This window comes from Momordica charantia, assembly GCF_013281855.1.
Source record: "Momordica charantia cultivar OHB3-1 chromosome 4 unlocalized genomic scaffold, Mcharantia_2.0 BLBB01000004.1, whole genome shotgun sequence".
NCBI classification, from domain to species: Eukaryota; Viridiplantae; Streptophyta; class Magnoliopsida; order Cucurbitales; family Cucurbitaceae; genus Momordica; species Momordica charantia.
In genome coordinates this window covers 22,258,427-22,280,253 of record NW_028275162.1, presented here as the reverse complement: position 1 = coordinate 22,280,253, position 21,827 = coordinate 22,258,427, and the positions used below count along the sequence as shown (strand labels likewise).

Here is a 21,827-nt window from a genome sequence, read left to right as displayed (position 1 = left end):
CCCTAACGAGTTTTAGAAAATCATAAACTAAATTGAAATTGTCATAAACGTTACAAAGGAATCACCCATAGGGGGAGCACGGGCTTGGGCGAAATTTTGTTTGTGGCGTTCACCACCGCCGCCGTCGCCGCAATCACAACCACCGTTCGGATTTCGAAAACCGTCGGAGTTCCGGCGAGGTTTGCTCGCAGTCCGACCATTTGGCAGTCTTCATCATTTTGTTTGGAGCTCAGAGCATTTTTGTCTTTTCTCTCTCTGTTCTCTCGTACGTTCTTGGGTTTTGTTTGTTCATGGCGGCTACGGCTACCCGCAAACTAATAAGAGATGCTTTCTTCAAAGGGGCGGTTTCACGCCCTCTTCAAGGCGCGAGACACTGTTCTACGGCTTCTGAGACCATTCATAAGATCCCTCACACTTCTAGAAAGGTAGAGACTCTGTCTCTGTTTTTTCTTTTGGGTCTTTGGAGGTGATTTTTTTCCCTATACGAGGTTTTGCGATCGCTTTTGGACTAATTGGTGTTGAAATTCTTTATGGTTACCCCGGTTATATGTGTAATTAAGAAACTAGATTACTGATAGGGAAGGTTCCAATTGTATTCTTTAGCGTCAGGAGAATTTTGAGGCTAGAAAGCTTTGCTGGGATCGACGAACGCCTCTAATGTTTTGTTTTATTTCTGGATTTCTTCCTCACGAGCTTGATGCTTAACGTTGATTGTTTTGTTCTTGCGCTCATCTCCCTTTTGAAGCTTAAATTTCATGCGTTGTTTGATTAACTTACATTTTTGGCGACTCGAATGAGCGTGCACATTTTTGTGCATAGGTGGGTTGTGATGGGCACAAAAGCATGTTATGATGACTTTAGAAGACAAGGAGTTCTTACATGTAATTGAGCTCCCAGAACTGACATGTGGTTTACTGTTATTTAATCTGGCCATATCTGCTATGCCAATTTATTCTCATGGACCTATCTCTTCCACAGTCTAGGTTGTGTTTCCGACCAAGCACTACTCCCATATACTAGCACGAGAATGGGATCCTGCTCAATGGGGTTAGTATTCTCCTCGTTGATGTGACTATTCTTTGGCTTTTGATCAATGGTCCATTTTTCCTCTGTTGGAGATAATATAGGAGAGAAATTGAGGATCTCTTTGGCCTACTTTGATATTTGTTGTCTTGGGAGAGATTTGGAACTGTCTAGATTTAGTCATGGGAAATCTAGAGAGGGATCCTTATTTAGGAAGATCAAGATGTTTAACGGATTGATCAAGAACCTTTCCATAGTTGATATTTTGATGAAAGAAGGTTTGGTTGATATCAAGAAAGGTTTTGATGAAAGGAGGCACTAGTTGATATCAAGAACCTTTCTTGTGGTATTTCATGGGGTTTTTGGATAGAGAGAAATAATAGAATTTTTAGAAGGGTGGAGAGATCTTGGAAGGAGGTTCAGTCTCTCGTTAGATTTCGGGTCTCTTTTTGGGCGTGGGTGGCTGAGGACTTTTGTAATTATCCATTAGGTCTTATTTTGTTAGATTCAGCCCTTTTTTGGTTTACTTTGGTTCCTCTCGCTAGAGTTGCATTTTTATCTAAATGAAAGTTCGGTACCTTTTAAGAAAAAAAAGGAGTAATGGCATCGATACCAAATTTGAAGAAGTTTTTTTGTTTGCTTGTAATTGATTTGACCAATTTCATGACATTGAGTTTGCATAATTTGACCATTGAGTTTGGACCAATTCTTGCTTCTCTTTGAGATAGTTTGAATGCCTACTCCTCCCCTTATACTTCCCTAACATGTTGTCGGATAGTACAAATTTGAAGCTTTTTGTGGCAAGTGGTGGATGGAAGCTCTGTGAGAGATGGTTAGCTTGATTTTCCTTTGTGAACAAGTTGAATTTTGAATAAAAATCTGATCAGATAAAACATATGCCTTTTGACAACAGTATCATTGGAAAGGAAAGGATGTCATTTGATTAGAGCTCAATTAGTTGGAAGGATCCCAGGAGCACTCTTAGTCTTCTGCCTTTAGAGTGTTAGGGGAAGCGACCTTTGTACAGTTGGACGAAGTTATCTTTTAGAAGAAATTCAGTTATTAAAACGGCTCTATAAAACACTAATTATAATCTTCTTTTGTTTTTTATTACCCACAATTGGGGATCATGTCATTAATTTTGTTGTCCTGGTGTTGGTTGGGTTGGGCCATGCTTTTGTGTGCTCGTTCCTTTTACATTCGTCATTCCTATTAGCGAAATTTGGTTTTAATTACAAAAACATATTTCAAGAATTGTTTTTAGAAGACATTTTCAGAGGACCCCTTATTTTCTTGGATTGTTCAAGATAAATTTGTATTGCAGTCATTTGTCAATATTTGGGTCTTTTGTGTCTCCTAGATAATTGATATGCCTCTTATGGAAATCATAAATGTAAGGAACATTTATTTCAAAATAAATAAATAAATGTAAGGAACAAGATTATTTCGTTGGTCAACTTAATTTTCCAGTGCCCAGTTTTTCTATTTCTCTAGCTTTTTTGAGAGACATTATTTTTTCATTAAATCAAGGGAGTTGTATTATATAAATTCCACCCTCCCCAATGATCTCTCTCTCTCTCTCTCTGCTGGTACTCGTGGCTTTTTTTGTTCCTGCTCCAGTTTGTTGGTCATAAGTGGATCATTCTCTTATCTAACTAATGAATGTGAAGTGTCCCTTGACTATCTATCTAGTTTGTTAGTCATAAGTGAATCATTCTCTTATCTAACTAATGAATGTGAAGTGTCCCTTGACTATCTATCTGTGTGTAAATTTACCTTTTTGGGAGTCTATTTCTCTTCATATCACTCTCTCTTTCTGTCACGAATGGTTTCATGAGAACGAATGAATGATAATGGAGCAATGACTTTTTGATATCATTAACTATTTTAATTATTATTTACTTCTAAATGTTATTTTTCTCTATTTATTGGCTAGTACTATATGGCGCTGCCAACTTTTCTAATGATTATTTACTCTAAAGCGTAGCCTGACTCTATGCAGTTATTTTCATTTGTAGGGGAGATTATTAACCGGAGCCACCATAGGCCTAGTGATAGCTGGAGGTGCTTATGTGAGTACTGTGGATGAAGCAACTTTCTGGTACCTCTTTTAGATCTTTGTGTGATGTTGATGTATGCCTACTTATTGAAATTGCATACCATTCATCATGGTGACGCATTTAGATCTTTGTGTGATCTGATGTATGTATCTTAGGTATACATTTATAATAGATAAAGCTTTTGAAACTGCAGACCATTCATCATGAAAATTAAGCCTTGTAAATACTATGGTACAATCTCACTCGATTTCAGTAAAGCCCAACTCTTTCTTAATCCATCCCTTGTGCAATTAGTATTCTATAACCTTACATTATCTATTGGAACTAAATTGGACAATGCATCAAAGCCTTAAATTTGATTACATTTTTTGGTATCTTGCAGTGGATGGCTATTCTCCGCCACGAAACTGGTTAACCCATTCTTTGCCCTCCTTGACCCTGAGGTTGCGCATAGGCTAGGCGTCTCAGCAGCAGCCCGTGGTTGGGTTCCAAGGGAGAAGAGGCCCGATCCACCAATTTTAGGACTTGAAGTTTGGGGAAGGAACTTTTCAAATCCCATAGGTCTTGCTGCAGGTTTTGATAAGCACGCTGAGGCTGTTGATGGTCTTCTTGGATTAGGCTTTGGCTTTATGGAGGTTGGTTCTGTGACACCTGTTCCACAAGAAGGCAATCCAAAACCTCGTGTATTTCGATTGCGCGGGGAAGGGTAGGAAATGGATTTTATTTACTTTGTCACGTCTCTCGTAAAAGCCTTTTGTACAATAACTATAATATCATTATGTCCAAACCCTCATTGGTATTTTTTGTGTGGTTTTTCATTTTGTGGAGCTTTATGATGCTGTGAGAATTGGTCTATCTATGGTTGCCTATTTATATTTCCTTGAACTGATAAATATTTTCATTTGGGCAGAGCTATCATTAATAGATACGGCTTCAACAGTGAAGGAATTGTTGTAGTTGCAAAGAGGTTAGGTGCCCAGCACGGAAAAAGAAAGTTAGATGAAACTTCAAGCACTTCACCTTCCTCTAGTGATGACGTTAAACATGGTGGTAAAGCTGGTCCGGGAATTCTTGGGGTCAATCTCGGAAAGAACAAGACCAGTGAAGATGCTGCTGCAGACTATGTGCAAGGGGTCCATACATTATCCCAGTATGCTGATTACTTGGTATTTTTTTCTGCTTTTGCCATGTGTTATCTAGGTTATCAATGTTTTGTCCTATCATGTTCAAAATAACAAACAAGAGATTAGTTGTTCTGTATGAAGTAACTAAATAACAAATGCTTAAGATTGCTGCTTTCATCTGCAGATGTGAAATAGTTTTTAAATGATGTTTAGGGTCATTTGCATCCTATCCCCTACTCTTCCAAGTTTAGAATTGAGACTGAGGCCATAATTCTCTTTCTTATTGGGAGCTGTGTTCATTCACCTACAGAAAAATAATGAAAGGGAACAAGTTATTTTGTATCTGTATTTTGTAATTTCATAATTTTGGTTTCGATCATAACAGTAAAGCGGAAGTAAGTTAGTGTTTTTGGCAGCTAATTTGCTTTTACTGCAGAAATACTTCAATGGACTGTATTATGAAGAGTGCCTTATTTAGGATGCATGACTATTATCAGTTGTGTGGTCTTCTGTGTTTGAATGTGGGGAAACGAAGGGAAGGAAGGTGGCGTGGTGCTTGGTAACGGTATCTGTTTGTCATAAAGCCACTGGATTAGTATTTGGTGGAACTGTAGTGCTCCAAGGGCATGTGCCAATTCCCTTAAAAAACCATTTAAAAGTTGTTAGATCATCTCATCATATATTTATTTCTAGAAAGTATGTTAAAGTTCTAAAATATAGGGTGTCAATAGGAGTTTAAATTGAGTACTACATATCTTCCATGCTTATGATGATGTATAGGAAAATCTATGACATGAAGGTTTTGACGGCTAAGTATTCTTACAATTTTATGAATCTTCCTCAGCTAGTCTATTCAACGTTTTCAAATCCTTTCAAGCAATTGATACATCTTCCTTGTAATTCGTTTACCTCTTTACAGGTGATTAATGTTTCATCACCCAATACCCCTGGATTGCGTGTGCTTCAAGGTAGGAAGCAATTGAAGGACCTTGTTAAAAAGGTATAAAGCAAGGGCTTCACCATATTCATTAAGTTACTTGTTGAGAGTTCTTGTCACGAGTTCTTTTACTTTTCATCAAGGTTCAAGCGGCTCGGGATGAAATGCAATGGGGTGAGGAGGGTCCTCCTCCTCTACTTGTGAAAATTGCCCCTGATTTGTCTAAAGAAGACCTTGAAGATATAGCAGCTGTATGTGAATGCTAGTTTTTATCTCTTACTTTTCACGTTTCAGTCATTCTTGTATAGTTATGTTAAATATACTTTATTTCTGGTTGTAGGTTGCTTTAGCCCTCCGCTTGGATGGATTGGTATGTATATTTTTTTTCCTTTCTACAACAGGCTATGCTAGATTTGCAACTTTAGATCCTACTAGTTTGTAATTTTGTTGCTTGGTAAAATTAACTTTTGAGTGCTGTCTGATTTTGGCTCTATTTGGTTTTAGATTATAACAAATACAACTGTTTCAAGACCAGAGCCCGCTGATAAAAATCCATTGGCTACTGAAGCTGGTGGATTGAGTGGGAAGCCTCTCTTCAATCTATCCACCAGCATCTTAAAGGAGATGTATGTTTTGACCAGGGTATGTTGGCAAACCTCATGAAATTTGAAACTTTTACTTCATTGGACTGCCCTACATAGTCAAATAATGTGCACTTGGTGAGAATGGCCATTTCGAGTTCTTCGACATGCTGCAGTTGAACATCCTTAGCTTAGTCACTTACCGGGCAATTACCAGGCCTATAGTGTTCTTTTCAACCTTTTCCGCCTCTTTTTTGAGTTTCATTTCATTGTTTACCTTTGATATCTTAGCTAATCTTTCCATGTGGATTTTAATTTTTTTAAACTACCAATAAATCCATTAAATCCAAAATTTCAATTTTTACGCGACCTTTACTTGTAGATACTTAATAAATAACAAGTGACCATCAATATTAACTAGGAACGAAATAACATTGTAGGGTTTGAACCTATGACCTTCCTTCTGCTATGATGTGATGCACTGGACCCTAAAGCTTTAATTGATAGGTTAGGTATATTTTTTCTTTCTTCAAGTTCAGAATTGGGACAAAATATTAAATTTAAGCCAATTTTGAGCTGGTTCTTGAGTGTCTCCATGGACCTTTCCTCTTCTAGAACCAACAGTGTGGATGTGTTATGATGTGAAGTTTTAGGATAAACTAGCAATGTAAAGTTGTTCATTAGTCATAACTTATAGCAGTTAAATTGATAATTCTATGTAAACTGTTAACCTCTAGCATACGACTAGGATTGTGATAGAACCTGAAATATATTGAAAGATAAAAAAACGAACTACAATATCTACCAAGTATTAGGACCCCTCCCCTCTTGAGATATCACTCAAGCCAAAACCATACTCACTCATTGGATGCCTTCATTCTTACACCCTCACTCTATTTATAATACTCTCCCTAACAACTTTCTATATATAATTACTAAGGTACCCTCAATACCCTACTAATATCCCTAATTACCCTTAAAGTCATTCCTATCAGGTTGATCACGGATGGGTGTTCATTCGGTTTCAATAAATGCTTTTTTCCCAATTTTGTGATGTATTATGTGTTCATGAACGCAGGAAATGAATTTTGTTATCATTTATATATATTCTATGCTTTGAAATTGACATACTTATGTTCCTTTTTAGGGAAGAATTCCTTTAGTTGGCTGTGGTGGCGTTAGCAGGTATATATTTGGTGGATCTCTTTGCCAAAATAGCTACTTTGTTTCAGATGTTGATTATTTTTTTTCTCTCTCTATATAATGAAGTTAGCCATAATAATTATACTTGTTGGTTCAGTGGTGAGGATGCGTACATGAAAATACGAGCTGGAGCAACTCTTGTTCAGCTTTATACAGCATTTGCCTATGGTGGGCCTGCCCTGATTCCTCAGATAAAGGTATTATCTTATACATATATCTACATTTTGCAAAATTGTGGAAGGCTTGGATTACATGAAAATTGATGCACATCCACCACGAGTCTAAGAAGCATGGACACCTTAGTCTAGGTAATGTGTCGGTGTCCATGTTCGACATTTGTTGAATACTCGAATGCTGCAATACTTGTTGGACATATGTTAAACACTTGTTACAAAAGTATTTAATACTTATTGAACCTAATAAATGGAAATAAATAGTAACATAGGACAAAAATAATAATTTTTTAGAGCAAAATTGATCGAACTTTTTTTAAAGCATATAATTGTATAAGAACGATATGTATTTTTAAAATGTATATTTAATAAATGTGCCTGTTATATGTCACCGTCTTTGTATCGTATTTGTATCCATGCTTCTTAGCCAGCGTATTACTACTTCCGTTGAAGATATAAATTTAAATAACTTTTTTGAAGCCTTTATTTAAGAAAGTGTCCATGAGTAGGCATGGTTTTTTTCTCCTTGGTATGCTTGGATCATACATTCTTATGATGTCTCACACCGTCTCGAGACTTGAACCCCGCCTCTATAAAGAAAGAAGCCTCTTGTTCTTATATTGTTCTGCATCACTTGGCTTGGCGACCGCTTTCGATATCCCGGTTATCAAAAAACGAAAAGAAAAGAAAAACCTATACCTGATGATAATTAACACACTTTTTTTGTAGATGGAACTTGCTGAATGCTTAGAAAGAGATGGTTTCAAGTCAGTCCAAGAAGCAGTTGGTGCAGACTGCAGATAACAACTGCTTGCTTGTGCACTTGTTTTTATGGACTGAATCATTCAAAAGATTTTGACTGACAATATGGAATTCAGTTCTCAGAATTTTATAAAAATTTTCCCTCCCATTGGAGGCAGATTGCCCTACAAGGTTTCTTCTTTCTGATGGGGATTGATTTGATTGGGTTCTCTGTTTTTTGATTTTCACATTGGCTCTTGCTTTCTCACATTGGGAGAGAACTGTATGGGATAATTGCTTACAACTTCTTCTTCCCAGTTATTGTTACAAGAGGTTCTCTGTTGAAATATTTTTTCTTTATATTATTGGATTGGTGAGGCCTGTGTTTCTAATTTATGTGCTTCATTTATATGTTTTATTTTTCCTGGTTTTTTTGACTACTTTTTTTCTTTAATTCTGTGGGTACGGAGATCTGAACCATCGACCCGCCCTTAATTGTGTTATGCTGGTTGTTTCGAGCAGCTAGTTTTGTTACACAGATGAGAGTTGTGGTACTACAGGTTGGGTGCAACATGAGTGAGAAATGTATGAAAATTATGTAAATATATCGTTCAAAAGTGGGAGAGTGTTAGGATTTTTTGTTTGGTATTTTATTAAGATTCAAAGAATCAATAATTTTTGGTTCGTATTTTAATTTTGTAACTCAAAAAAGAAAATTTTAAAAATAGTATTTATATGTTTTTGGTATTAAAAACAACGAAATTATTAAATCGCTGAAACTTTATTTTATTTTATCTATTTTAAAGAGGCGAGAAATAAATTGGTTCAACTTTCATGTGATTAATAAGTTTTGTTTGTGTGTTTAATGTTTAATTAATAAAGGGACTTTAGTGAAAAACTTGAAACGTAAGCACCACATAAAGAATATAATAAATACAAACTTAATAAATTAAAGTTACATTAACTTAAAATAATTTACAATGTCAATTTAAGACATCTATATTTGACTAGTCAAAGATTATGAGTTTGAATTTTTCCATATAATAATAATAAGCTGAGTTTGAATTTTTCCATATAATAATAATAAGCTTGAAAATGTCTAGAGTTTTAAACTTCATTTAATAAAGTTATTTGAATCTTAGAACAAAATTATATTTTCTTCTTCTTCAAATATGATGTTGCAAATATCTTAACTAGATAAAAAAGGGCAAAAAAAAAAAAAGAGAGAGAGAGAGAACCATATTGATCTTTTTTTTTCTTATTTTATGTTTATAATTATAATTTGTTGTCTAAATAGTTCTATTTAGTATAACATATGACGGTAGGGATTCAAACTTTCAACCTCATAATTAAATACATTTGTCTTAACTCGCTGAGCTATGTTCTGGTTGACTATTGTCTAAATAGTTGATACTTGTCATTTTTAGAATATTATTATGTTAAAAAAAAACAAAGATTCAAACTGTCACAAAGGAGAACAAATTATTGAATATGATCGTCACAATATAATTGTCATCTAATAATCATTTGATGTAGATTTAAAATTTGTATGTCTCTGCCAACATTAGTTTAACTCATCAATTAAGGTATTTTACTCTTCCCCTAAGGTTGGATGAATCTTCCATCCCCACATTTGTGGTAATATATATATATATATATATATATATATATATATATATATATATATATAGTCCTTTGATACAAATTCAAAATAATATTGTAATTTTTCTCTCCTATACTGACAGTGTGAGATTACTAATTACATTGTTTCAGTATCCTCCACTAATTTGTTATTAGAAGAGACATTGATAGCTTGAATAGATGGTCGACATGAGAAGATACTAGTTGGCACCGTTGAGCTCGGGTTGTGTGAAAATATCACAATATAATTAATTTTAGAGGAATTTATAGCATGTATTTTCAAATATAATATAAAGTTTGAAATTCTATGAAAATAATACAATCAAAATTTAACTCAATAAGGTATCCCAAATAAAAATACACGTTCAAATTTTTAAAATACACTCATAAAAAGCCACCCAAAGTTACAAATTTTTCTAAAATACACGTCAATTTTTATGTTTTTATTTGGTTAAAAAATATTTAAAAATATATTTTCCCTTTACTTGTTGGTTTTTAACTATAATTTGTAACCTTGAATTTTAGTATATAACAATTTTAGTTACTGTAGTAAGATATTGTTAAAAATTAATGGAGCTTCCTACTTAGGTAGATGGATAAAATGATAAGGAATTAAATATACTTTCAAGCTACAGAGCTGCAATTGTTACATGATAAAAATCGACACTTAATATGATTTTTATTGTAGCATAACAAATAAGGGGACGAGGGATCGAACCTTGAAAAATTATATAATCTAACTTGAGCCTGATGTTTTAACCGTTGAATTATGCGTATGTTAGTCTAAATAAACTAATTTATTATTCGCTAAAATTCAATAACTATATTATTACAAATAAAAAAAGTAAAAAAATTAAATAATTACAAATTAAAAGTTAATTAAATCATCGAAGTATGAAATTTTTTTCCCAAATTTTTTTTCGTTTTTGTTAATACGTCACTTCTTCTTCTTTTTTATTTTATTTTATTATTATTATTATTATATTAATATTTAAAAAGAAAATAGAATACAGTTCTTATCCTTGCCCAGGTGCACGTAGCGGGAAATCAGAAATTTCTTCTTCTTACCAGCGAGCCCGAATTGAACACCGGCGGCAATATTCCAGCTTCCCGCAGATTTCTGTAATTTCTCAAAACCGACACGAAAAATCCCTCTTCTCCTACTTCTATCTGTTCTATCTCTGAAAAAACGCAGAGAAATCTATCAACCCAACTTCCTGCAGGTGCAGTCCACTGACCTTTTGAAATTTTTTAGGCTCGAGGGCGATGGGTTATGAATATTTTAGGAACTTGAAATATGGGCTAGCCGAAATTCATTTTCCCCATTTTCCCGCAATCTTTTGTTTTGTGTATTGCGGTTGGGTAAGAGTGTCACTGTATTGAAAAGGTGAAACCCAATATTTGTTTGATTGCTGAAGAAATTTTACGATCAATGCGTTTATTATCTATCCCCTGTAATGAAAATGTTCACTTTTGGCTTTGAAATATTATATTGGTAGCCGGAAAACGGCGTTTGATTGTGCTCTAAGCATGTAAAGCACATAAATCGTTTGAGTTAATGCCTGATAGTTTTTTTTATCGTCTATGGGTGCTCGGTGGTATGTTTAGGAGACTATGTGGGGATGCTTCATGATTTTGAATCTGTAAGAATGTAACAAGAGAGAAACCACCATGGTTGGCCTATTGATCGCCTAGTGAAAAAGGTGGAGGAGATTAGAGGGAATGAATTTAATTATGGTGGCCACCTATCTAGAATTTAAAATTTTAGGAGTTTTCTTGGTAACAAAATGTAGTAGGGTCGGACATTTGTCTTGAAAGATTAGTCGAGATGCGTGCAAGCTGGGGCACGTGTGTATATTCATATATAAAAGAATGTAACAAATAAAACAAGCGCGGACACAAACTCTGGGTGGGCCGAGTTTGGTAGGAGAGGCACATGTTTCTTTTAAATGTTTTTGGTTAGTTTTAATACTTCTCAACAGTATTTGATTTTGCCATAAATTTTTTGTGGTCTGGATTGAGTGTTATGATCTTCAGACGACTGCAGCAGCTCATGAGTATTTAGTTTCCAGAGATACAAGACAATGATTTCTTGCTACAATCCTCTGAATGTGAACTCTCAGCTTCTGCTGACAAATTCTTCTCAGCAGTTCAAGAGCCCCAAGCATCCTTATCTGGTACATTGCACTTTCCTTCATATTCTCAGATTGATGCTTACCTGGTCCTTTAAATAATTCACTTCATTCATGTGTAATCTATCACAACAATTCTAAAATGCAATAGTTCCTCACAATGAAGTTACTTTGTCCTTTGATTCTTCTCTCGCGCTCTCTCTCTCTCTCTCTCTCTCTCTCTCTCTCTCTCACCCCCCTTGTTTGTCTATGTAGCTTTGTTACCATTTGCATCAATAATATGTACTGTTAGGCCTAATTATCTCGGATAGGAGCCCTTTTCTGAACAGTTAGTTTTGTTCCATCTAACTCCTTTTGTTGAGCTGTCTTTTTGTATCCTTTCATTTTTTCAATGGAAGCTTGGGTTTTCATTAAAACGAATGTACTGTTAATATTGAAGAAACAATGCATGTGGAGTCTGGTCATGAGCCAAGGACCTTTCCAGTCCTAGATCCTATATTTTGTGCGCATCAGATGATATTTGAGAAGTCAGGATTCTATTCAATACACAGCCCTTTTCACTTCTGAGACTCTTTAGTTACTATATTATTCTTTTTAGAGTTTGACATCAAAACTTGCCGTATAGAAGAAGATATAGACACTTCAGGCCCAGATTCATAAATTCAGCAGAATTGTGCATTTGACATGCTTCATTTTTTACCAGATGTTTGTCACTATTTAAATACAAGATTTTTGGATTTATCCTATATTTATGTGTTTTGGCTGCTGACTCTAAGGAAGTAAAATAATTTTCAGAGAAATTTTTATGTTATCAAGGTAGCTCATCTCTCTTGCTCTCTTCCTTGTCATTGTTGTTTAGCATCTTCTTACAGCAGATTCAATTTAATATTACAAATAAAAAATAGTTCATATGTTTGTTTTTCTTCTTTTATTCTCTTCTTGTTTGATGAAACTCTCCCGAAGAGTTGCTGTATTGATTAGTTTCTATCTCGTAACATCACATCTTGGAAAATTCTCAATATCCGTATTCGTCATTGTTCCGAAATCCTTTGGAAACCATTTATTTGATAATGAAGCTGATGCATGTTTGTTCTTTTGCAGCATCAGAGTAAGTTGCATAAGAGAAGCTCTGATATAACCCCAAGAGGAATGAAAGTCACTGCTTATTATGGCTTGAAGACACCTCCTTATGAACTTGTAAGTCACCAACCGAATTATGTGCATATACCATATTTTTGGGGGGTTTTTATTGTTTGAGTTCAAAAATTGCGGGGTCGAATCAAACAAGTAAAAGTTTTATTTCTGTTCTCTAACATTTTAGATTAAAAAGGTAAAATTTTTATGTGAAAATTAATTTTTTTAAATTAAATATTCAAAAATTTTATGTTATATTTATTATGCATTTTATAAGTAAAAAAATAGAATAATGATTTTATATAGGTTTTAACAAGAAACCTGATTTTGTTGTTTCGAAAATTTTAAAAATTTTAGAAGGTTTCTTAAAAAGGAAAAACGAGAATTCATGAACAATTACCAAATGCTTATATTTCTAAAAATTTGAAACTGACAAACAAGAAATAAAAAATGAAAATGCTACCAAGCCATTGAAGAACTTCAAAGGTTAAGTGGCCAGGTTTTCTTTGCGTATAGTCCTCTTTGGTAAATAGATTCATAGTAAGCCTACAGATTTCTACCAAACCTGATTACAAATTTGTCACATTTGCAGTATTACTGATAAAAATGGATTTATATTTATCAACTATTTAACAACACTCTTTCATTTTCTTTCTCTACTTTCAGGATGCTTTAGAACCATATTTGAGTCGGAGGACATTGGAGGTTCACTGGGGTAAACATCACCGTAATTACGTTGAAGGTTTGAACAAACAACTGAGCCAGAACGATACACTATATGGCTACACTTTGGATGAACTTCTCAAAGTAACATACAACAATGGGAATCCTTTACCTGAATTTAACAATGCTGCCCAGGTACTTCAATATTAATACATGGTATTGGATGAAAAATTGGCATTTGTTTTTGTTTTTTTTCTGGAGAGGAGAATGAATCTGGCAAGAACATTTTACGTTGATAATATTTCGAGTGATATGTATGGTAAAAGTAGGGGAAATGCAACACATATTCAAGGCATAAAATTGAAAAAAATATGTAGGCTCATGACCTTTATTCTCAGGTCTGGAATCACGACTTTTTCTGGGAATCCATGCAACCTGGAGGAGGAAACATGCCCATACTTGGTGTTCTACAACAAATTGAAAAAGATTTCGGTTCTTTCTCAAATTTCAAGGACAAGTTTATAGAATCATCTCTTTCACTCTTTGGTTCTGGCTGGGTTTGGCTTGTTTGTAAGTTTTCAGACATTGGTTCAACCTTTTTAATGATCTCAAAAGTTTTACAAATCAGAACACTTGTTGTTTTTCACAAATTTCCGTTTTACAACTGATCATTTGACATGGCCTACTTCTTTTTCATCAGTGAAGAGACAAGAAAAACAACTCGCCGTGATCAAAACGTCGAATGCCATAAGCCCACTTGTTTGGGATGACATTGTAAGTCAATGCCAGTGCCCCATTTTGAGTATAATGTTCTTTTATTCTCAGAAATTTGATTCACCATATATTGTTGTGCAGCCAATTATCTGCTTGGATATGTGGGAGGTAGGAAAAACTAATCTTTGTTGTTCAAATCTGTGTTCTGTTTCTTCATTTTGAACTGATCATTTATGATAACATTACTTTGTTTTTTCCTCCTCAGCATGCTTATTATCTTGATTACAAGGTATGAAACTCTGCCTCACCCTACTGCCTGCATTCTTGTTTTTTTTTTCTTCTTTTAATTGCCTAAATATACCAATGATCCTATTCTTTTAGGTAATTCTCGACCTGGTTAAAAAAAATATTGATGTATTATTCTAGTATTATTTTATCAACATATTTAGACGCGTGAATATGTCACTTGGATACTACTCGACCCATGAAACCAAACCCCACTCATCAACAAAGTTAATTTCTTCCGAGTGGTATGTTCAAGTGGCATGCTTGCGTATCTAAATATGTTAACAAAACAATAACTTAATGACATATAAAATTTCTATTAAAAAATTACAACATATTCTTTATGGAATGACTTAATTGAAAATTCAAACAAAAAAACCTAAAAGATGAGAGACCGTGTGGTATATTTATCATTTTTTATATCACTAATATGGGAGTTGGAGAGCCCATACCTTGCATTATGCTCATGGCCCGCCTCTACTAATTCTCGGGGGGATTTCCTCCACCAGAGAAGTTTGGCGACCTTATATTATCAAGTTATCTTGTGTTGATGTTGATTGATTGAATTTGTATGTTATCTTCACACAGAATGATAAAAAAGAGTACGTCGATGTGTTTATGGACCATCTTGTATCGTGGAATGCAGCGACAGGGCGTATGGCTCGGGCCGAGTGTTTCGTGAACTTAGGAGAGCCGAAAATTCCTGTAGCGTAATGATATTCATACCATTGATGCCAAAGAGTTGTTAGCAATTGATCCAAGCAACCAAAGCCTCAGGTATCTGATCAAATTCCCTTGTAGGTTCAACCATTTTTTTTCACCATAATTTTGTAGTGACATCAGGGATAGCTTACTTTAAAAAATGTATATATAGATAGCATTGAGGGTTGTTTTTGGAAAAAAATTGACGGTAGGGACTATAATTTTATCCAACTTAGATGACTTTGGAGTATGGTTGGATTAATTTTTTCGGTGATTTTGAAGAGCTAAAAACTTTATTTTATTTTTTAATCTAGAGTCTTTAGTAACAAATAATAATTACTTTTCCAATAATTAAATTGGTTTATAATCATGTTTGTAACAATCGCTTTAAAGGTTGGTTATCCAAAAAGGGATTGATTTGAAATTAGATTATGGTAATTTAGAATTTGCAAAATTATTTTTAGATATAGCAAATTCACCCGGCTAGGTACCAACCTTTTGCAAAAAAATAAAAAATAAAAATAAAAATTTTAAAAATTTAAAAAATTGGGCTGCCTGGTTGGTAAGAGTTTGAGATCTCTTGGTCATATTGGCTTAGAAGTCTCAAGTTCGAACATTCCGATGAACTAAATACCAAAAACTCTTTATGTCTTCCGGGTCTAGGTCTTAGAGCGGGTGTTAGTTCTGGGTATAGGGGATCAAAGCTTGAACTCCAAAGATTCTACAATTAAGTCGAGAGAAAATAGGTTAACTTGAACCTAACTTAATAATTATGGCATCTATAACTTTTTTATAGGCTTACTATTTGAACTCTCAACTCAATATTATGATGTTATATTCAAAAGAAAATGATATCATCTTTCCGAAAAAAGAAAAAGAAAATTATACGAAGAATTTATTGATTCGACCTATTCATATATGTGATTCTTTTTAGATAAAATCTAGAAAATGAACAATGTCTCTTGTACCAAACATTCGGGTTAAAAAAAAGGAATAATGTTGTTTTAAAAAAAAAAATAAAATCAAGTTGTTACATATGAATGAAATAACCTATAAGAATTATATTGTTAGCCGTATTAAATTCTTTAGTTTATTCCATATGTTTCTCCATTAAAAGAAATTATTCTGTATGTTTTAATCAAAGTGCAATTTTACAGGTCGTAAATCATATTTAATAGTCTTTTTTTTTTAGTATAAGGGAGTGAGGGTTCAAACTCATGATCCTTTGGTCAGAGATAGGTGTCTTAACCATTTGAACTATGTTCGGTTTGACATATTTAATAATCAATTCAAACATAGCTCAAGTGAAGAAAAATACACATTTTCTATAAAGTTGATGGTTTAATTCTCTATTAATCTTAAAAGTAAAAAAAAAAAAATTGTCATTTTGTTATATCTTTCTTTGATGGAAAAAAAGAATGTGATTGAAAAAATATATATATTTTTAACAAGGAATATAGGATTTGACATACTTAGTAACTATTTATATTAAAAGTATTTAATTTTAATTCGTACTATGATTTTATCATGCGTAAGAAGAATAAATCTTTTATTTCTTATTATTTTGTTTTCTAAATCGAATATAAGAAACATGAAGTAAAGAGAATATTGCTCCTGTAACATTTTTCATTCCCTTATTTTCATTTGATTTTTTTTTCAAGTTTCTTTATATTTTTCTTTTTAATAAAAAATAAACACATTTGATAAGTTTTTATTCTTTTTTTGAATCTTTTTATCAAAATAAAATTAAAAAAGAAAATTCTACGACCACTCATGAATCATAAAGCTCGTTATCATAAAACTTTATGCTTTAGATATTATTATAATTAGACTAATTTTATATTTTACAAAATATGAAACTATAATATCAACCGTAGAAAAAGTTATTTTAAATATTTAAATGTCATGGATTCTTTTTAAATAAAAATATTTATTACAACTACATAAAAAATCAATAAATTAAAAAAAAAATCTATACATCTATCTATACTATATATAAATGAGGCTTTTAGAATCTTTGTCTTCCATTTTTGCCCTCATTTTTTAATATATACCTATTTTATCCTTGAAACTACGGGACTATTCAAAGATGTTTGTTGAGATAAATTAATCTAAAAGAGATGCAATTGTTTAATTAAGCGACAATGCATCTATTCATGTGATTGCAAACCACCTATAAAAGAAAAGAAACTCATGTATTTTTTTATTTTGTCCAAAATTCATGTTCGAGACACTGTAAAACTTCATTGTGAATTATGTGGCTGTGCGAAAACAAGTGGTGTAGGTGATTGATAATGATGAAAGAAAATGACAGTAATGAGAGTTGTGAAAATTGGAGACCTCCATCAGCGACGATGAAGACGACATTGGCGTCATATATCTGTGATTGAAGGTTTGTTTTTTCTATACAGAGAATCTTTACCTCCCCATTTTGCCCCCAACTTTTTAAGATATACCAAGTTTACCCTTCATCTATATTATATATTATTCCGATGCTATTATTTGAATGTGTTTAGATAAGTAATACATTGAAAAGGTAGGACTATTATTCCTTTACAAACCATTTATAGAAGGGGTGCGTCCGTTGATGAAGAGGTACACTGTTCTCCCTTGACAAACCATTTATAAAAGGAAATAATGTAAATTAAAAACTCATATCTTCTTTCTCCGAAAATGTCTACAAAAAGCTTTCTTTTATCAAAAAACTCATACATTCCCAAAACGATTGGAAATTAAAAGATTTTATTCTTCGTGAAACATTGAAGCATGCCAAAATCAAGATTTGCAAATACAAAAATTAATTTTAGCCAATAAAGAGGTAAAATATAAAAATTGATGTGAATTATAAACGTTATGTTTTATGAATTTATGTAAATTATTGTATTATTATCATATTCTGAGTATTATTTTTTATAAACTGACAATGGTTGTTTTCTCTTTAATTATTTGTTTTTGGATCCCTATAAAATTCTATTTAACATTTGTATTTATACGTTCTTTTCATGATCTTTTGGATTTTTTATTTTATGTTTATATTTTTTTTAACCTAAGAGAGGAATAAGCATGACAGTACATTTTCATGACCAAGATACAAGCATCTTCCTTCTTCATTTCCCATCTAACTCTAAATGAACATTCAGGTTGAGATAAATTTAAGAATAGATAGAAAAATTGACTATATAACGTATTCTTTTTTCTGCCATTCAATCATAGCAGTTGTAAGACAATGCCTCTATCCAAGGAGACTACAAGTTCGTCTAAGTTGTTATCATGATTTTGTCTATTTCGTCCGCTGAAAAAACATCCATCTTCATCCGTCACGAATGCTGAGATTTAAAAAATATATATTGTATTTATTAATTTTAATTTTTGGATTTCTAAATTGATGTTAGTTTTGTACATGACCATATTAATTTTGTACGTGACCATGTCCTAGATTGATGTAGGTAGTTATTGTTATCTTTAACTACTTTTAGATTTTGTATTCATATTTTTTAATTTTTTACTATCTGAATTTCAAAATCTATTTAATCTATTAAAAAAGTAAGTAATTTGTATTGTTGTTAGGATTTAACTTGTAGTTTTTTTTTTTAAAATTATTTTAATATTTTTATGTAGATTATTTTCAATTATATATATTCATGATACCTTCGTGTGTTTTGATATTTACTTAAGGTTCTTTTCAAGTTTAATTTAATATTCATATTTTAGTATTAGTTTTCATATTTATCTTAATATGTCTTTGTTTCTATTTTCTTTTTCTTGGTCGTGTGATTCTTTATCCTATATTCTTTTTAATGATTTCACGATGCATTATTCAGTTTCTTTCTAAAATTTCAATTCCTTAATTTCTCTTATTTGAGATTTTATTTTTATATTTAAAAGGTACAATATCATTTATATTTATCATTTTAAAAATAAAAAAATGATATTTGATTTGTCAATTTTCAATTTTAAAAAGTAGCTAATAAATGGTCAATTTTATTTATTCCTACTATAATTTTGACTATCTAACAAATAATTTCATTGTTTGGATTTTTAGTTACATAATTTTATTTAATATATCATGTCTTATATTTACTTATTTTTAAATTTATAAAAATATTTTTAATTAAAAGTTGATAACCACATTTATTATTTCAAATTTAGATCATACTCAATGTTTTCTATGTATCTTATTTTATTGTCTTATTTTTTAGTTGGAATATTGTATTTTTTATATAAAATATCAACGAATACTAATATATTTTATTTGAAAAATTAAATATTAGAACTATTTAAAATTTTGATTTAATTTTCATTCTATAAGTTAAATGTTAGAGCTATTATATTAAAATATTTAAAATCACGTGCAATCACGTCATTTTAACGAGTATATATATATATATATATATATAGAGCCAATCATGATTGAGACTTCCATATGATATATGAGAATCTTTTTTTTTTTCCTCTTTATTTGGGATAAAAATTTATTGGGAATGGGCATATCCTTCCCCCATTCCTCCTCTGGCAGCATCAGAATATTCCATGAGGATATCTTCTCACATATTCCAAATTATTATATATTATTATTACACAAAATCATAGTTTTTATTTTTCATAAAAATAAATAAAAGGGAAAATAATAGGAAAAATAAAAAATATTTTTTTTAAAAATTTTTTACTCCATGAATCAATTCTAACCTTAAACTTTCAATATTACAAAGTTAAAGTGGATGAAATTTATACATTTAATTAGTTAAGGTTTTATTTTTTCTTCTTTAAATTTTATAGCTATTTGAGCGTTTTTTACATGAACCAGACTATTTTTCAAATAAAGAGGTTGTTGCCAATCTAAGCCTAACTTAGCGGGTTAAGGTACCTATATTCGACCAGAAGGTCGAGTTCGAATTCTCTCACCTTACATGTTGTACTTAAAAAAATTAAATGGTTCTCTTAAATTTTTAATTGTGTTGGATATTAAATGAGTTTGAGAGATTTTTTTTTCCTAGGATGTGACTTGACATTTGAGTATACATTATTGGTTGAATTTTGTGTATGAATTTCACAATTTAATTTATTTAAGTTTAGGATTCGATTTAATGTTAAAATTGATATACTGACCTAAGTACATGAAAAGTAAAAAAAATCTAATTTGTGACTTTAATTTTTTTTTTTCCTTTTTCAAAATAGAGTTGGTATAAACGTCTTTGCCATTACCATAGGTTAAAAACTTAATTATCTAAAACATTTACTTTTTTGGTTGTCAGCATTATTCGATGTTAAATTAATACTGTATTAAAAAAATGCATTTCAAAAAATTATTTGAAAACTTATTTAAATTTGTAGCCTGGAATTTTAAATGGTCTTTTCATTAAATGGGGTACAAAATCACTTATCCAAGTGACAAATTTTTATTTTTATTTTTTTATTTTAGAATCAATGACAAACTTATTAAATAGACGAGGCACAATGTTGAAGAATAAAAAAAAGTAAAATGATTTTTTTAATATTGCAGATCAGATTTCAAAAGAAGATTCCAACCTTCTATCACCCAAAATAATAAAAAAAATTTATATATATATACAAGTATCTATTTTTTTTAAATACAACGCATTGGGTGGAATACAAATATCTAATTAATTGTGCTAAAAACTATTTGATATAACTTATAAAAATCCTATATTTTCTTATAACTTGTTTTGTTACGGACACCTTTATGAATCTTAAATGATACGCTTTATAATTTTATTAATAATTAAAATTATTAAATTTTTATACTAACATACCTCTTATTTTGTTATTTAAAAATCATAGTTATATCTTAAGGTTTAAAATATATCTTTCTAACTTTGCATGAAAAGGAAATTATAAACTCTATGGTGGATTATAAGTAATTCTAATAACTCATAAAAAAGATCGAATATTTCATCTAGAACTAAATATTTTTATATGATATTTACCACGAACATTATGTAATTTTAAAAAATAATTAAAATAATATATTTGAATTATGATTTCTAAAAAAATAAGAGAACAAACATATAGAATTTGAATTGATTGGACATTGAGTTGCCCATGTACAAACACTTTAAATAAAAAATACAATAATACTAATTATAAAAGAATATTAGAAAATAAAATAAAATTAATATAGCAATTATAAAATTATAAAAATAAAAAAGAATAGTATTAATTTTAAAATCAAAGGTCCCGTAGCTCAGTTGGTTAGAGCGTTGGTCTTATGAGCCGAAAGTTGCGGGTTCGAGCCTTGCTGGGACCATATTTATTCATATTTTTGGTTTTTTTTAATACTAACATTTTAATAGCAGGGATTAAGTTGTAACCAATTTTAAAGTGACTAAATAAAATCTCACTAACTTTATCATTTTAGTTTTTGTAAAATTTTAAACTTTAGGCTATAAATAGAACATAAATTTTTATTATAAAAGTAAGTTTGAAAATTTAAAATTATATATTGAATAAATCATCCCATAAATGATTTTTAAAAAGTTTACCTAAATCCTAATACATTAAAGATAAACATATTTTTCTCTTTCCTTTTTTAAAATTGTTAAACTAACTTTAAACCCCAAAGAATTTAGGAAACTTTGTGGGATTAGGAATTTAGGAGTAGGTAGGACAACATTTATTATATAAAATAATAATAATAATAATAAAAAAGCTTCAATACATACGAAAAATATATATATAAAAACAAAACAAAAAACT

General features: G+C 31.3%; 2 protein-coding genes and 1 non-coding gene across 13 annotated transcripts; all 3 read left to right on the top strand.

The window, feature by feature from the left end:
- The first annotated feature begins 15 nt into the window (after positions 1-15).
- LOC111011933 (pyrimidine d) lies at positions 16-8,234 on the top strand. Its single transcript, XM_022285933.2, has 11 exons — positions 16-425; positions 3,042-3,124; positions 3,466-3,789; positions 3,994-4,249; positions 5,127-5,207; positions 5,288-5,395; positions 5,485-5,514; positions 5,649-5,786; positions 6,873-6,910; positions 7,026-7,125; positions 7,831-8,234. Exons 1-11 carry the CDS (start codon positions 291-293, stop codon positions 7,903-7,905), a joined length of 1,368 nt encoding a protein of 455 aa, XP_022141625.1. The 5' UTR covers positions 16-290; the 3' UTR covers positions 7,906-8,234.
- A 2,260-nt stretch (positions 8,235-10,494) lies between these two features.
- On the top strand, positions 10,495-17,614 carry FSD3 (Fe superoxide dismutase 3). Of its 11 annotated transcripts, none has more exons than XR_015790406.1 (10): positions 10,495-10,706; positions 11,521-11,660; positions 12,717-12,812; positions 13,416-13,607; positions 13,811-13,982; positions 14,113-14,186; positions 14,268-14,294; positions 14,392-14,415; positions 15,058-15,188; positions 17,428-17,614. XR_015790406.1 is itself a non-coding variant. In XM_022286027.2 (9 exons), exons 2-9 carry the CDS (start codon positions 11,568-11,570, stop codon positions 15,091-15,093), a joined length of 714 nt encoding a protein of 237 aa, XP_022141719.1. In that variant the 5' UTR covers positions 10,495-10,706; positions 11,521-11,567; the 3' UTR covers positions 15,094-15,422. The 11 variants fall into 11 exon arrangements, 3 of the variants coding, with proteins under 3 accessions (XP_022141719.1, XP_022141718.1, XP_087979374.1); XR_015790404.1 differs by having other exon boundaries at positions 17,398-17,614; XR_015790403.1 differs by having other exon boundaries at positions 17,390-17,614.
- A 3,690-nt stretch (positions 17,615-21,304) lies between these two features.
- TRNAI-UAU (transfer RNA isoleucine (anticodon UAU)) lies at positions 21,305-21,378 on the top strand. Its single transcript has one exon. It is a non-coding gene; the product is annotated as a tRNA-Ile (tRNA).
- The last annotated feature ends 449 nt before the right edge of the window (positions 21,379-21,827 follow it).

What these genes read in the sequence shown, in the direction of transcription:
- FSD3 (XM_022286026.2), top strand. Translation starts at nt 11,568, where the DNA reads ATGATTTCTTGCTACAATCCTCTGAATGTGAACTCTCAGCTTCTGCTG. An exon ending in TCTGCTTGGATATGTGGGAG is followed by an intron (nt 14,295 to 14,391) that starts GTAGGAAAAACT and finishes TTTCCTCCTCAG; the next exon opens with CATGCTTATTATCTTGATTA. An exon ending in CTTATTATCTTGATTACAAG is followed by an intron (nt 14,416 to 14,999) that starts GTATGAAACTCT and finishes ATCTTCACACAG; the next exon opens with AATGATAAAAAAGAGTACGT.
- LOC111011933 (XM_022285933.2), top strand. Translation starts at nt 291, where the DNA reads ATGGCGGCTACGGCTACCCGCAAACTAATAAGAGATGCTTTCTTCAAA. An exon ending in TCCCTCACACTTCTAGAAAG is followed by an intron (nt 426 to 3,041) that starts GTAGAGACTCTG and finishes TTTCATTTGTAG; the next exon opens with GGGAGATTATTAACCGGAGC. An exon ending in CCCAGTATGCTGATTACTTG is followed by an intron (nt 4,250 to 5,126) that starts GTATTTTTTTCT and finishes ACCTCTTTACAG; the next exon opens with GTGATTAATGTTTCATCACC.